This window comes from Mya arenaria, chromosome 16 (genome assembly GCF_026914265.1).
Source record: "Mya arenaria isolate MELC-2E11 chromosome 16, ASM2691426v1".
NCBI lineage: Eukaryota > Metazoa > Mollusca > Bivalvia > Myida > Myidae > Mya > Mya arenaria.
This window is the reverse complement of record NC_069137.1, coordinates 30,279,060-30,291,666: the sequence shown is the minus strand read 5'-3', so window position 1 is coordinate 30,291,666 and position 12,607 is coordinate 30,279,060. Positions and strand designations below refer to the sequence as shown.

Below are 12,607 nucleotides of genomic sequence, written 5' to 3'. Positions count from 1 at the left end.
AATAATGAAGGAAAGCACACAAAGTGGCGGTACAGGGCTCCGTTTTAACAAGATCTCTTAGACGTAAACCTTCCGCTGTTTAAGAATCCATACATCCGTCAAGTTACGGGCAGAATCTATGCGATAAATGTCCTTAAATATTTTATTGAAACGCAGTTATAGCCTAAAACGAGGTCATGTCCGTATTGAAACGGGGTCCTGACTGACAATAACCACATCGTACTGATTGTGGCGTTATTTAACCACACCACCCCGACTGGACGTTCAGGTCCGCTTTCTCGTACAACAGCGGAAACGTACGGATATCAAGCCACCTATACAGCTCATTGGTTATGTAATCATACCTTTGTCTATTTAAAGCTTCAACCAAGTGCTAAAACATGACAAGTCGTTGGCAAGACTAAGACTATGACCATGGCATTTTATTTATAAACAAAATGTACATTACCATACATCCTCATATCAACAACGCAAATAAATACATTTTCAAACAGGGTAAAATTCATAATTTCTACTTATATACGTTGATTAGAATGGAATATGATTCATGATATAGTTTGGTCAATGAAAGCAAATATTGAAAGCTAACACATGCACTTGAGACAGGAACACGAGCTGTCACTGTAAGTGGCGAATGTCCCCGAAATGGTACACTATTGTGATTTAAAGGTCATTTAGAAAGGGAAAAATAGCATTGAAATGTGTGGATAAAGGAATGTTTATGAGTAAGAAGAGTATATATAAACAATTAACTCTTATAGATGTTTTGAAACACCACATGAGACCCATGCATTGTCACTGTAATATGTCAATGTTGTTTTTGGTATTATGCCAACTATTCCATAGTGACAATCATTGGGTGTGACCTTGACCTTAAAGGTGGGGACACGGGTTTTGCACGTGACACGTCATATTGGTATGTCGAACACATGTGGCATGTTATTTTAAAATAAGTCTATAAAAGAGAAAGTTACAGCCCGGACACGACCATCTATACTCTTTGTCATTATATGCAGCATTCCATTGTAAGAAAACCGTAAGTGTGACCTTGATCTTAGAGGTAGGAACACGGGTCTTATATGCAACATGTCGTCTTAGTATAGCAAACACATGTGGCAAGTTATTTCAAACGAGTCCATACAAGAGAAGACGACACGAGAAATTGAGCTGTGCGCAAGGACAGATGGTGCGATTTTAATATATCAACCTTTGTGGTCATAATAAAATAATCCATTAAAAATAATTGAAACAGAAGCGTTCATTGTTCTCGATCATAAACCCACTTCAAGAGTTATCTGTAGTATGTAAGATCACAATTCATATAGATGATAACTGGAATGCTCCTGTGTCAGTCAACTTACACTGGAGAAGAATGGTTTCCTCACAATACTTGTCAGAATTGCTCAAAGTTTGGATTATTAACAATTCTTACGAGAGGTATAAATTAAAATAAATACTATGTAATTCATAACACATTGCATCGGATTACTAACTTGTTGCTTGTGTCAAGATAAATTGCTTACAACCTTGAGTCATGCGAGATAAGAACTTCATGCAACCAACTCAAACCAATACAACTCCACAGATAAACTGACTAAAATAAAATTACCAATATCTCAAATGATTACCAAAAGATTTATTTTCCCCGGTTATCACTGTTAATATAAAATTTCATTCTTTCTCACTTTATCACAGTAGTCCTTTATCTCCAGTACACCCCGAGTGTCTACATGTCTCTCTCTTTCTTTTCAAATTTGCCACTTGTTGATTATCTCCTCATATAACATCTATTATTATCGGATATTTCGATCATCAGGTTTTATCTGATATTCCCACTTAAGTTATCTGATGGGTCCACTATATATCCACCATGTCTGACATTCTCTATTTATCAGAATAGTCACAGATTTTTGTTGTCAAATTATCCCCCTTTGTGAGCAAATACTGCGTTAGTCAGATATCTGATATTCTGAACCTAGTTATCTGATTTATCCGATATCTCCCCAAGAGCCTTCTTGTACTCCTCCAAGTCTTTATCCTTTTGTTTGAGTTGTTCCTTGAACTGTTCTGCCTGTCTCTTGAACTCCTCCAGCTCCTTGCGTAGTTGCTCCTGGTCGTTATCATCTTCAACATCGTCTGTCGCATCGCCTGTGCCCTGAAACGAATACATCAGATAGCCTATACAATTTCTCAGTCGTTTCCCATATTAAAACAGATCAATTCTGTTTCATTCTTCATATATTTTTGATGGTGTTGGAGTGATGGCTCAAAGTTAAAACTTTTGCACTCCAGCGAGTAAAATCAGCTAGGTGTGACAGGCCCTTTAATATCTTCATTTTATATGTCTAAAAGACATTGGGTTTATTCATTATATTTTTAGACTGAAATGTGATCTTGCTGGTTGATCAAAAAAGTCCAAAATATAATGCCCCTAAGGCCACTACTTTTATATAAATTGGTTTACAAAACCGGCGGGTCTAATTTTCCGAAAAGTACAAAAAAAATAAAAAATGAATTTCACTTTTTTTTTCAAAATTATTTTCCCGACCGTATTGATTTTGGTGCGAAAGAAAAACGAACAGATAAGAGTACGAATGCAGTAGATCTCGACTGGTTTGTTGTTCCGTAGCCGTATTCGCCAATTTATAGTGATGGCATGTGAGCCAGTTAACTGTTATGGCACCGCCGTTGGCAATGGCGGAATTTACGATAGCAGTCATCCTTTGCATGAAATAATTAATAAAAATATACAGGAGTTGTTAAAAAAACAATAGCAAATAAACATTGGCAAATTTAACAGCCGACACAAACAATAACTGTCACATGATTGTTGTTTTTCCCCGCCAATTTAGGTCATGAAAATATTGTTGTTTATAGATAAAAATAAAAGTGTCAGCGGCTGCCATCGAATTAGTATACACAAATTTCTGTAAATTTTGTGTGAGAAAAACAATTTTATAACATTTTATGGTTAAATATTAAATAACAGTGCACTAAGTGTGAGTGGTGAAATCGAAAGTAAAATTTCTAAGTTGACACCGGTGACCTAGTTTCACAGGCTCGGTCGGTGGTGTTTATGGATTTTAAATCACAAAATGGTTTGGAAATACTTGTCATTGGGTCAATGTTAAGCTTGTGTTTATTCTAGATTACATGTTTATTCATGTTTGGGTTAATAGTAGAGTAAAAACAATGAAAGAGTTGAACACATCTGTCAATGACATTTACTAATGCCAGGAGTTGTGTGCAAAACATTTAGATAAAACAACACGGAAAACTATTTTGAATGAGTCCATTTCAATTTGTAATGAACTTGATATTTCACTATAAATGAGAGTTGTTGTTGTAACCAAGGAATACTCTTTAAAATGAAAAATAAACAAGCATGAAGTATAGATGCCCTGTGAACTCGTGTATACACAAAATTGCGGAGTTGGGAGAAGATGAAAACATCCGATACATAATTATGGATTTCTCTGTTACTATCATTGGTACATAAAGTTAAGTAACATGCTAGATTTATTATTTTGCTATGTGATTTTTATGTACTGATGTGGTAATTTGCTGCAAGATTTGAATTTCAAATGGATTTGGTGAACATCCCATGGTAAATATCCCCGTCCGAAAATATCCGGACTTAGCATGGATCGGGTTACACTCAACTAGGACCCTGCATGGTAAAGGTTATTAAAACTCAAATCCAGGTCTAGTTTGGTTTTTAGTTTTTCAGGAATTGTTTTCACAATATTAAAGCTCAAATGTCTTCATAAAATGTTACTTCCTTATTTACAAAATTGGTAATTATTTCACTTTATTGACGTTTTCCAATATTGAAATAACTGAAACAATGTTTAGAAAATGTAATGTATTGTAATTTTTGTGTATTTCAATGCGTAAAATTCGCCTTCTCTTTTTTTTTTCAATTTAATATTGGTCAGTTTTTAAGTGTTCTGTATTCACTTTTGCTTTAGCATACCCTTAAAGCTAAACAAATGTCTTGCTGAGTGATATTCAATGTATCTTTGATTAAAAGTGTAGTTTATACACATAAACATGTTTTATAGTCAATTTCATTGATGTTTTATATGCACAGTATGTAAGATTTAAACTCTGTGTTTATTTAGAACTTTGAAACTTTGAGTGTATTAAAAGTAAAACATGCATTAATAGCAGTTTAAAAATTTAAAATGTCAAGTAAATGATATATATGTTCAATGTTGTTCTCTGATTTTCACCCTTTAAGAGTATGTTTTGTGACTGTTTTCCTTTTTTTTTCTTTTTTTTTTTCGACCACCCGTTGGACATTTTTTCAAAAAATTCTTGTAAACCAAAAAATAAACAAGAGCTGTCACAGTATGTGACGAATGCCCCCGAATGTGACATTGACCTACGAACAAGGTCAGTACATGAAAAGTTGATCTTGCCTTTACGTGTCAAATACATATGGCAAGTTATTTTAAATTGCCTCTGAACATAAAAAATACCACCCATACTTGACAACCTACACTGTTATGTCCTTAAATTCAGAATTCCCTTGTGAATAAACACTTAGTGTATCTTTCACCTTAGAGGTAGGGATATGGGTCTTGCACACAACACGTTGTCTTCGTATGTGGAACACATGTAGCAGGTGATTTTAAAATCTGTCCATACAAGGGAAAGTAACAGCCCTGACACGACAACCTATACTCTATGTCCTTATATGCAGCACTCCATTGTGAATAAACACTAAGTGTGACCTTGACCTTTGAGGTAGGGACACGGGTCTTGCACCCGACACTTCGTCTTGGTATGTGGAACACATGTGTCAAGTTTTTTTTAAAATCTGTCCATACAAGGGAAAGTTACAGCCCGGACACGACAACCTATACTCTATGTCCTTATATGCAGCACTCCATTTTGAATAAACACTATGTGTGACCTTGACCTTTGAGGCAGGGACACGGGTCTTGCACACGACACGTCGTCTTGGTATGTGGAACACATGTGGCAAGTTATTTTAAAATCTGTCCATACAAGAGAAAGTTACAGCCCGGACACGACAACCTATACTCTATGTCCTTATATGCAGCACTCCATTGTGAATAAACACTAAGTGTGACCTTGACCTTTGAGGTAGGGACACGGGTCTTGCAGGCGACATATCGTCTTGGTATGTGGAACACATGTGGCATGTTATTTTAAAATCTGTCCATACAAGGGAAAGTTACAGCCCGGACACGACAACCTATACTCTATGTCGTTATATGGAGCACTCCATTGTAAATAAACTCTAAGTGTGACCTTGACCTTTGAGGTAGGGACACGGGTCTTGCACGCGACACGTCGTCTTGGTATGTGGAACACATTTGGCAAGTTATTTTAAAATCTGTCCATACAAGGGAAAGTTACAGCCCGGACACGACAACCTATGCTCTATGTCCTTATATGGAGCACTCCATTGTAAATAAACACTAAGTGTGACCTTGACCTTTGAGGTAGGGACACGGGTCTTGCACGCGACACGTCGTCTTGGTATGTGGTACACATGTGGCAAGTTATTTTAAAATCTGTCCATACAAGAGAAAGTTACAGCCCGGACACGACAACCTATACTCTATGTCCTTATATGCAGCACTCCATTGTGAATAAACACTAAGTGTGACCTTGACCTTTGAGGTAGGGACACAAGTCTTGCACGCCACACTTCGTCTTGGTATGTGGAACACATGTGGCAAGTTATTTTAAAATCTGTCCATACAAGGGAAAGTTACAGAGCCGGACGGACGGACGGACGGACGGACGGACGGTGCGATTTTAATATGCCCACCTTCGGGGGCATAAAAAGTGGCCTAAGTTGGGAAATAATCACCATCTTCAGTGGAAGCCATTCACCTATATGAACACCAAGGTTCCATATTACAGATCACATATATCAATCAGGCATTAGAGTATGTTCCTTACCTTTTGCAGCATTGCATCTACATCTATCTCTGTTGGCCCCTCACTCTCTTCTGTGTCTAGTCGTGTCCTCTTGCTGGCTGGCTCTCCGAGATCTGTAACAGACATGTTTGTTTTGGTAACTATGGTAACAGACACAAAATTGTTAGACGCAAGATCATTATTTTGTATCTGTGTACAGTTAGTTCAGCATGATTTTGGGGGAAATTAATCTCTCTGAGTGACCCGGCCCAAATTTCTCAAACAATGTCAAATCTTAAGCAGGATCAAGCTACATGTAAGCACTCTTCATTTTTTTTCAATGTGCGTGATTTTTGAGAACCTAAATTTAACAGCCCTAAGACAATATGTTGCAGAAGTTGTGAGCAAACAGACATGGTCTACAAACAGTCGGACTCACAGATCAACATACCAACCCAACATTTGCAAACCTATTTGCCCAATATTCTTTGAAGGAGGCATAAAAGAATGTGAATTTGTCAAATGTACTGGAAACTTGCAAACTTATTTCAGAGGCAAAACTGGAGCTGTTAGTGAGGTGAGTACCTTTACATGCTGCCTTGACATAGGATGTTATTTTTATATGCTACAAGATCAATCTAAAATCTTTAATATACCCCAAGTGTTAAACTGGTTGCGATAGACAATAACACAAAAAAGTTGCCCAGAGTTGAAAACAAGATGAGCCATTGGTCAGGCACTACTACCAATGAAAGGTTAAGTGAGGCACAACAATGGTGGTTAAGTGTATCAATGTGTATCAAATATCAGAGTGATACCTCTGATGCAGTATCCATAAACTACACAACAGCCAAAAGCGTAAAAAAATGTCATGAGCAATATGCCAGGCATTACTACACATCATAGTAGTGATGTGTACCAAGTGTACCAAGTATCAGCGTGATACCTCTTAAACTGTGTCAGAGAGAAGTTCGCTCTTCAAAAGCAGAATCAGAAATTGTAAAAAAAACAGATTCAAGGACATGCAACTCTGAGATAAAATGGCTACTGGACACAAAATATATGTCAGGCACTACTACATTACATGGTTGTTTAAGACAAGGTAAATTACTTAATACCAAATCATTTCAGCAGATACAAATCACTCCCATGTGAGAAGGCAATTGTCAAAAACCAAAAATATAACAATGGTGTATGAAAATGTACCATCTTCTTCTACATGCTCATGGTAGACATCAGACAGTGTGGCGACGTTCTGTATATGGAGGCCATCATCTGTTGGTATCTCACCGGACTCTGACACATATGTGATCACCTTCTGAAAGCATCATACATGTAGTCAATGTGGAATATCTCAGGAGCCATATAAGCTGATGTTTTACTAGAAATGTTTTAATCTTTCCTGAAGGAAAACTTTTAGGAAAAGGAAAAACATACGTATCAGGCCATAATTAATTCATAACATAATGTCTCCTACCTGATCCTTAACACTAGATGGACATCTTACCACTCTCATATAATTTCTCCTTTCTGATCCTCTACCCTAGATGGACATCTGACCACTCTCATACAAAGACTCCTATCTGATCCTCTACCCTAGATGGACATCTGACCACCCTCATATTCTGTCTCCTACCTGATCCTCAACACTAGATGGACATCTGACCACCCTCATATTCTGTCTTCTACCTGATCCTCAACACTAGATGGACATCTGACCACTCTCATATAATTTCTCCTATATGATCCTCTACCCTAGATGGACATCTGACCACCCTCATATTCTGTCTCCTACCTGATCCTCTACCCTAGATGGACATCTGACCACCCTCATATTCTGTCTCCTACCTGATCCTCAACACTAGATGGACATCTGACCACTCTCATATAATTTCTCCTATATGATCCTCTACCCTAGATGGACATTTGACCACTCTCATATTCTGTCTCCTACCTGATCCTCTACCCTAGATGGACATCTGACCACTCTCATATACTGTCTCCTATCTGATCCTCTACCCTAGATGGACATCTGACCACCCTCATATACTGTCTCCTATCTGACCACTCTCATATACTGTCTCCTATCTGATCCTCTACCCTAGATGGACATCTGACCACTCTAATATACTGTCTCCTACCTGATCCTCTACCCTAGATGGACATCTGACCACCCTCACATTCTGTCTCCTACCTGATCCTCTACCCTAGATGGACATCTGACCACCCTCATTTTCTGTCTCCTACCTGATCCTCAACCCTAGATGGAGATCTGACCACCCTCATATACTGTCTACCACCTGAACCTTTACCCTAGATGGACATCTGACCACTCTCATATAATTTCTCCTATATAATCGTCTTCCCTAGATGGACATCTGACCACTCTCATATTTTGTCTCCTATCTGATCCTCTACCCTAGATGCACATCTGTCCACCCTCATATACTGTCTCCTTCCTGATCCTCTACCCTATATGGACATCTGACCACTCTCATATAATTTCTCCTATATGATCCTCTACCCAAGATGGACATCTGACCACCCTCATATTCTCTTTTCTATCTAATCCTCTACCCTAGATGGACATCTGACCACTCTCAAATACTGTCTCCTATCTGATCCTCTACCCTAGATGGACATCTGACCAACCTCATATTCTGTCTCCTACTGGATCCTCTACCCTAGATGGACATCTGACCAACCTCATATTCTCTTTTCTATCTGATCCTCTACCCTAGATGGACATCTGACCACCTTCATATACTGTCTCCTACCTGATCCTCTACCCTAGATGAACATCTGACCACCCTCATATTCTGTCTCCTACTGGATCCTCTACCCTAGATGGACATCTGACCACCCTCATATTCTCTTTTTTATCTGATCCTCTACCCTAGATGGACATCTGACCACCTTCATATACTGTCTCCTACCTGATCCTCTACCCTAGATGGACATCTGACCACCCTCATATTCTGTCTCCTATTTGATTCTCTACCCTAGATGGACATCTGACCACTTTCATATTCTGTCTCCTACTGGATCCTCTACCCTAGATGGACATACGACCACCCTCATATTCTGTCTCCTATCTGATCCTCTACCCTAGATGGACATCTGACCACCCTCATATACTGTCTCCAACCTATCCTTTACCCTAAATGGAAATCTCACCACCCTCATATTCTGTCTCCTACATGATCCTCTACCAAAGATCGACATCTGACCACCCTCATATTCTGTCTCCTACATTATCCTCTACCCTAGATGGACATCTGACCACTCTCATATACTGTCTCCTACCTGATCCTATACCCTAGATGGACATCTGACCACCCTCATATTCTGTCTCCTATCTGATCCTCTACCCTAGATGGACATCTGACCAACCTCATAGTCTGTCTCCTATTGGATCCTCTACCCTAGATGGACATCTGACCACCCTCATATGCTGTCTCTTACCTGATCCTCTACCCTAGATGGACATCTGACCACCCTCATATTCTGTCTCCTATCTGATCCTCTACCCTAGATGGACATCTGACCACCCTCATATACTGTCTCCAACCTATCCTTTACCCTAAATGGAAATCTCACCACCCTCATATTCTGTCTCCTACATGATCCTCTACCAAAGATCGACATCTGACCACCCTCATATTCTGTCTCCTACATTATCCTCTACCCTAGATGGACATCTGACCACTCTCATATACTGTCTCCTACCTGATCCTATACCCTAGATGGACATCTGACCACCCTCATATTCTGTCTCCTATCTGATCCTCTACCCTAGATGGACATCTGACCAACCTCATAGTCTGTCTCCTATTGGATCCTCTACCCTAGATGGACATCTGACCACCCTCATATACTGTCTCTTACCTGATCCTCTACCCTAGATGGACATCTGACCACCCTCATATTCTGTCTCCTATCTGATTCTCTACCCTAGATGGACATCTGACCACCCTCATATTTTGTCTCCTACCTGATTCTCTACCCTAAATGGACATTTGACCATCCTCATATTCTCTTTTCTATCTGATCCTCTACCCTAGATGGACATCTGACCACCCTCATATACTGTCTCCTACCTGATCCTCTACCCTAGATGGTCATCTGACCACCCTCATATACTGTCTCCAACCTGATCCTGTACCCTAAATGGACATTGGACCATCCTCATATTCTGTCTCCTACATGATCCTCTACCCTAGATGGACATCGGACCATCCTCATATTCTGTCTCCTACATGATCCTCTACCCTAGATGGACATCTGACCAACCTCATATACTGTCTCCTACCTGATCCTCTACCCTAGATGGACATCTGACCACCCTCATATTCTATCTCCTATCTGATTCTCTACCCTAGATGGACATCTGACCACCCTCATATTTTGTCTCCTACCTGATCCTCTACCCTAAATGGACATTTGACCATCCTCATATTCTCTTTTCTATCTGATCCTCTACCCTAGATGGACATCTGACCACCCTCATATACTGTCTCCTACCTGATCCGCTATCCTAGATGGTGATCTGACCACCCTCATATACTGTCTCCAACCTGATCCTGTACCCTAAATGGACATCTGACCATCCTCAAATTCTGTCTCCTACATGATCCTCTACCCTAGATGGACATCTGACCACCCTCATATTCTGTCTCCTACATTATCCTCTACCCTAGATAGACATCTAACCACCCTCATATACTGTCTCCTACATTATCATCTACCCTAGATGGACATCTGACCACCCTCAAATACTGTCTCCTACATTATCCTCTACCCTAGATGGAAATCTGACCACCCTCAAATACTGTCTCCTACCTGATCCTGTACCCTAAATGGACATCGGACCATCCTCATATTCTGTCTCCTACATGATCCTCTACCCTAGATGGACATCTGACCAACCTCATATACTGTCTCCTACCTGATCCTCTACCCTAGATGGACATCTGACCACCTTCATATACTGTCTCCTACCTGATCCTCTACCCTAGATGGACATCTGACCACCCTCATATTCTCTTTTCTATCTGATCCTCTACCCTAGATGGACATCTGACCACCTTCATACACTGTCTCCTACCTGATCCTCTACCCTAGATGGACATCTGACCACCCTCATATTCTGTCTCCTACTGGATCCTCTACCCTAGATGGACATCTGACCACCCTCATATTCTCTTTTCTATCTGATCCTCTACCCTAGATGGACATCTGACCACCTTCATATACTGTCTCCTACCTGATCCTCTACCCTAGATGGACATCTGACCACCCTCATATTCTCTTTTCTATCTGATCCTCTACCCTAGATGGACATCTGACCACCTTCATACACTGTCTCCTACCTGATCCTCTACCCTAGATGGACATCTGACCACCCTCATATTCTGTCTCCTACTGGATCCTCTACCCTAGATGGACATCTGACCACCCTCATATTCTCTTTTCTATCTGATCCTCTACCCTAGATGGACATCTGACCACCCTCATATACTGTCTCCTACCTGATCCTCTACCCTAGATGGACATCTGACCACTCTCATATTCTGTCTCCTACTGGATCCTCTACCCTAGATGGACATATGAACACCCTCATATTCTGTCTCCTATCTGATCCTCTACCCTAGATGGACATCTGACCACCCTCATATACTGTCTCCTACCTGATCCTTTACCCTAAATGGACATCTCACCACCCTCATATTCTGTCTCCTACATGATCCTCTACCATAGATCGACATCTGACCACCCTCATATTCTGTCTCCTACATTATCCTCTACCCAAGATGGACATCTGACCACTCTCATATACTGTCTCCTACCTGATCCTATACCCTAGATGGACATCTGACCACCCTCATATTCTGTCTCCTATCTGATCCTCTACCCTAGATGGACATCTGACCAACCTCATATTCTGTCTCCTATTGGATCCTCTACCCTAGATGGAATCTGACCACCCTCATATACTGTCTCCTACCTGATCCTCTACCCTAGATGGACATCTGACCACCCTCATATTCTGTCTCCTATCTGATTCTCTACCCTAGATGGACATCTGACCACCCTCATATTTTGTCTCCTACCTGATTCTCTACCCTAAATGGACATTTGACCATCCTCATATTCTCTTTTCTATCTGATCCTCTACCCTAGATGGACATCTGACCACCCTCATATACTGTCTCCTACCTGATCCTCTACCCTAGATGGTCATCTGACCAACCTCATATACTGTTCCCAACCTGATCCTGTACCCTAAATGGACATCGGACCATCCTCATATTCTGTCTCCTACATGATCCTCTACCCTAGATGGACATCTGACCAACCTCATATACTGTCTCCTACCTGATCCTCTACCCTAGATGGACATCTGACCACCCTCATATTCTTTCTCCTATCTGATTCTCTACCCTAGATGGACATCTGACCACCCTCATATTTTGTCTCCTACCTGATCCTCTACCCTAAATGGACATTTGACCATCCTTGTATTCTCTTTTCTATCTGATCCTCTACCCTAGATGGACATCTGACCACCTTCATATACTGTCTCCTACCTGATCCTCTACCCTAGATGGACATCTGACCACTCTCATATTCTGTCTCCTACTGGATCCTCTACCCTAGATGGACATATGAACACCCTCATATTCTGTCTCCTATCTGATCCTCT

The 12,607-nt window shown here is 40.4% G+C and overlaps 1 protein-coding gene across 3 annotated transcripts in view; it reads right to left on the bottom strand.

The window, feature by feature from the left end:
• Positions 1-401: 401 nt before the first annotated feature.
• Positions 402-12,607, bottom strand: part of LOC128222484 (GA-binding protein subunit beta-1-like) — a 31,705-nt gene continuing 19,499 nt past the window's right edge. For 2 of the 3 annotated variants that reach the window (XM_052931509.1, XM_052931510.1), the window contains exons 10-12: positions 7,108-7,219; positions 5,944-6,035; positions 402-2,155 (exon numbers count right to left, since the gene is read on the bottom strand). In XM_052931509.1, coding sequence (XP_052787469.1) covers positions 1,976-2,155; positions 5,944-6,035; positions 7,108-7,219 — 384 coding nt within the window. In that variant the 3' untranslated portion in view covers positions 402-1,975. The remainder of the gene's footprint in view (positions 2,156-5,943; positions 6,036-7,107; positions 7,220-12,607) is intronic. The other variant, XM_052931511.1, reaches the window with a different exon arrangement.